At 50.4% G+C, this 2,330-nt stretch overlaps 1 protein-coding gene across 1 annotated transcript in view; it reads right to left on the reverse strand.

Annotated features, from left to right (window-relative positions):
- The window catches only part of T265_10331 (hypothetical protein), a gene marked incomplete at both ends in the record, with an annotated part of 32,901 nt that extends 31,555 nt beyond the window's left edge, over nt 1-1,346 (reverse strand). Inside the window, one exon of the mRNA XM_009176667.1 lies at nt 752-1,346. Coding sequence (XP_009174931.1) covers nt 752-1,346 — 595 coding nt within the window. The remainder of the gene's footprint in view (nt 1-751) is intronic.
- Between the last annotated feature and the right edge of the window lie 984 nt (nt 1,347-2,330).

Raw genomic sequence — 2,330 nt, forward strand, 5'->3', positions numbered from 1 at the left:
TGAGACCACCGGGACTGATACAGCTGCTCAGGTAAACAAATTTGTCTACTACCTCAATCGGTTCATCCGCAAGCATGAGACTAGGGTTAGAGCCCACCCAGTCTTGCAGTAGCATTTTACACTTTGCAGGTGTGAAGAGCATGCCAAACCGCGAGGCAGAATTATTTAGCCTATTTAATAATGCTGAAAATACCACGGGGTCAAATCCAAGAAGAGCTGAGTCGTCTGCGTACTCGGTATCCGTGAGCGGACGCCTCGGTAGAAGTTCGACCCTACAGACATTGGAGGCTGATTGTGAGGATTTCATAATCGTATCAGTGACGAAGTTGAAGAGGAAAGGTGAAAGAGAACAGCCTTGTCTGATACCAATTGATGAGCTGAACTCAGGATATAGCTTCCCGCAGACCATCACACGGCCGCGGGAGTTGGCCTACGACTCCTTAAGGAAAGTAAAGAAGTTACGGGGGACACCTTTGCTCCGCAGACACTGCCATAGTGCCTGACGGTCCACAGAGTCAAAGGCAGCTTTCAGATCAAGAAACACAACCATTGTTGGTTGCTGGAAACAGTGTCGCTGTTCAAGAATCTGTCGGAGGGTGATGATGTGACCGATGCATCCTCTTGCAGCTTGGTTTTCACGGAGCTGTCTATCCGTGTTCAGTCAACCTTCGAAGGATAAGGCCAGAGAGCACCTTCGATGCCACAGCTAACAGGCTGATGCTACGGTGGTTTTCACATAGCGTCCGCGTACCCTTTTTGAAGATGGGGATAACCGTCGACATGCCCCATTCTGCAGGCACTTTCTCTTCGTCCCATATAGCACCAATAAGCTTTGTCAGGTGGGTCACCAGGGATTTTCCGCCTTCTTTGAAGAGGGCTGGATACAGACCGTCCGGTCCTGGTGCCTTCTCACGTTTCAGTACGGCTATTTCGTACCCTATTTCTTCTTCTGAAGGGCGATCAAGGTTTACATTCCATTCGCCCGTATGCATTATCTCCACCGGCTGTGTTGCAGGAGGCCAGCTGAACTGCTCTTCGAAGTGTTCGGCCCATCTCTCCAGTCGACGTTTTTGCGAGTGAATTAATGAGCCATCTTTTTCATTTATCGTTTCGCTGACCGTTGCTTTCCTAGGGCCAGTCGATCGTATCAGTTGATAAAGGGCACGGCTGTTTCCCGTAGCAAAAGCCTTCTCCATCTCCCGAGCTTTCGATGTCCACCAGAGCTCTCGGTCTTTCCTTAGACTCTTCACTATTTGGCGTTTGAGGGATTTGCGTGCACCGTCGTACTCGTTGCCTGCTGGTGTGGCATTCCTGTCATCAATCATGGATAGCGATCTCGTCGACATCCGGTGGTCATGTGGTCGAATTGGAGAGGTCAAACAGACAGCACTGAACGCCGCTAACATAGCTCCTTCTACATTTTGCCACGCTTCATCCACATGCTCACTGCCACTACAGTACTGGTTTACTGTGGAGAGTTGTTGGGCTAGCTCAGATCGGTACTGTTGAGCTGTCGTCCTTCTTCGGAGATAGTGGACTGACATGCTACTTGCTAATTTGCGAAGGCCTGGAGGGAAGCGAGGGAAGCCTACTGTCAGGCGTGCAGCACCATGGCGTGATGGGAATCAAGTGGTGTGCCCAGAATGAATCGCAGTCTTGAATTATGGCTCTCCACCGGTGGCTGATGGCCACGTGGTCCAACTGGGTCCACCTTTGACTTGCAATTGGTGGCAACCAGATTACGCAATGCGAACCTTTATGTTGGAAGTTCGTACTTGCCAGAAACAGTCCATGGTCAGCACACAACTAAAGGAGTCTATCTCCATTGTCTGTGTGGCGAGCATCAACTCCAAACCGACCGCCCAGATGTGATTCCAAGGAGCTTAGACGACCTACTTGTGCATTGAAATCGCCTGCGAGGATCACAATGTCGGTGCTTTTTTCTGACGGATGAGCCCGGATAGCTCTCGATAGAAGGTATCCTTCTCCGCATCAGAACTGCAGTCCGTTGGGGCATAAGCCGACACGACAAACCACGCTCGTGTCCTGTATGCGTGTTTCGGAGACACAACATACATCGATTTTAAGGGAGTACAGGGTTTCAGCAAGCACTGCCTGTTTGCCAATTTGACATAGAGTAGGGACGTTAAAAGCTCCAATATGAAAAGGATCTAGTGGATTTAGAAAGGTGTTATTTTGTTTGCTGTTTGTGGGCAGCGAGGAGCCTAAGGCCCTTCGGTCAGATGGCTGACAGTCAAATGGCCCAGCGACGTTTGCTTGTGCGGTGGGAAGGGTTTGAGGAGGGACATCGGTGGACGCTGAACTGCGCG

The sequence above is a fragment of the Opisthorchis viverrini genome, assembly GCF_000715545.1.
Source record: "Opisthorchis viverrini unplaced genomic scaffold opera_v5_362, whole genome shotgun sequence".
Classification (NCBI taxonomy): domain Eukaryota; kingdom Metazoa; phylum Platyhelminthes; class Trematoda; order Opisthorchiida; family Opisthorchiidae; genus Opisthorchis; species Opisthorchis viverrini.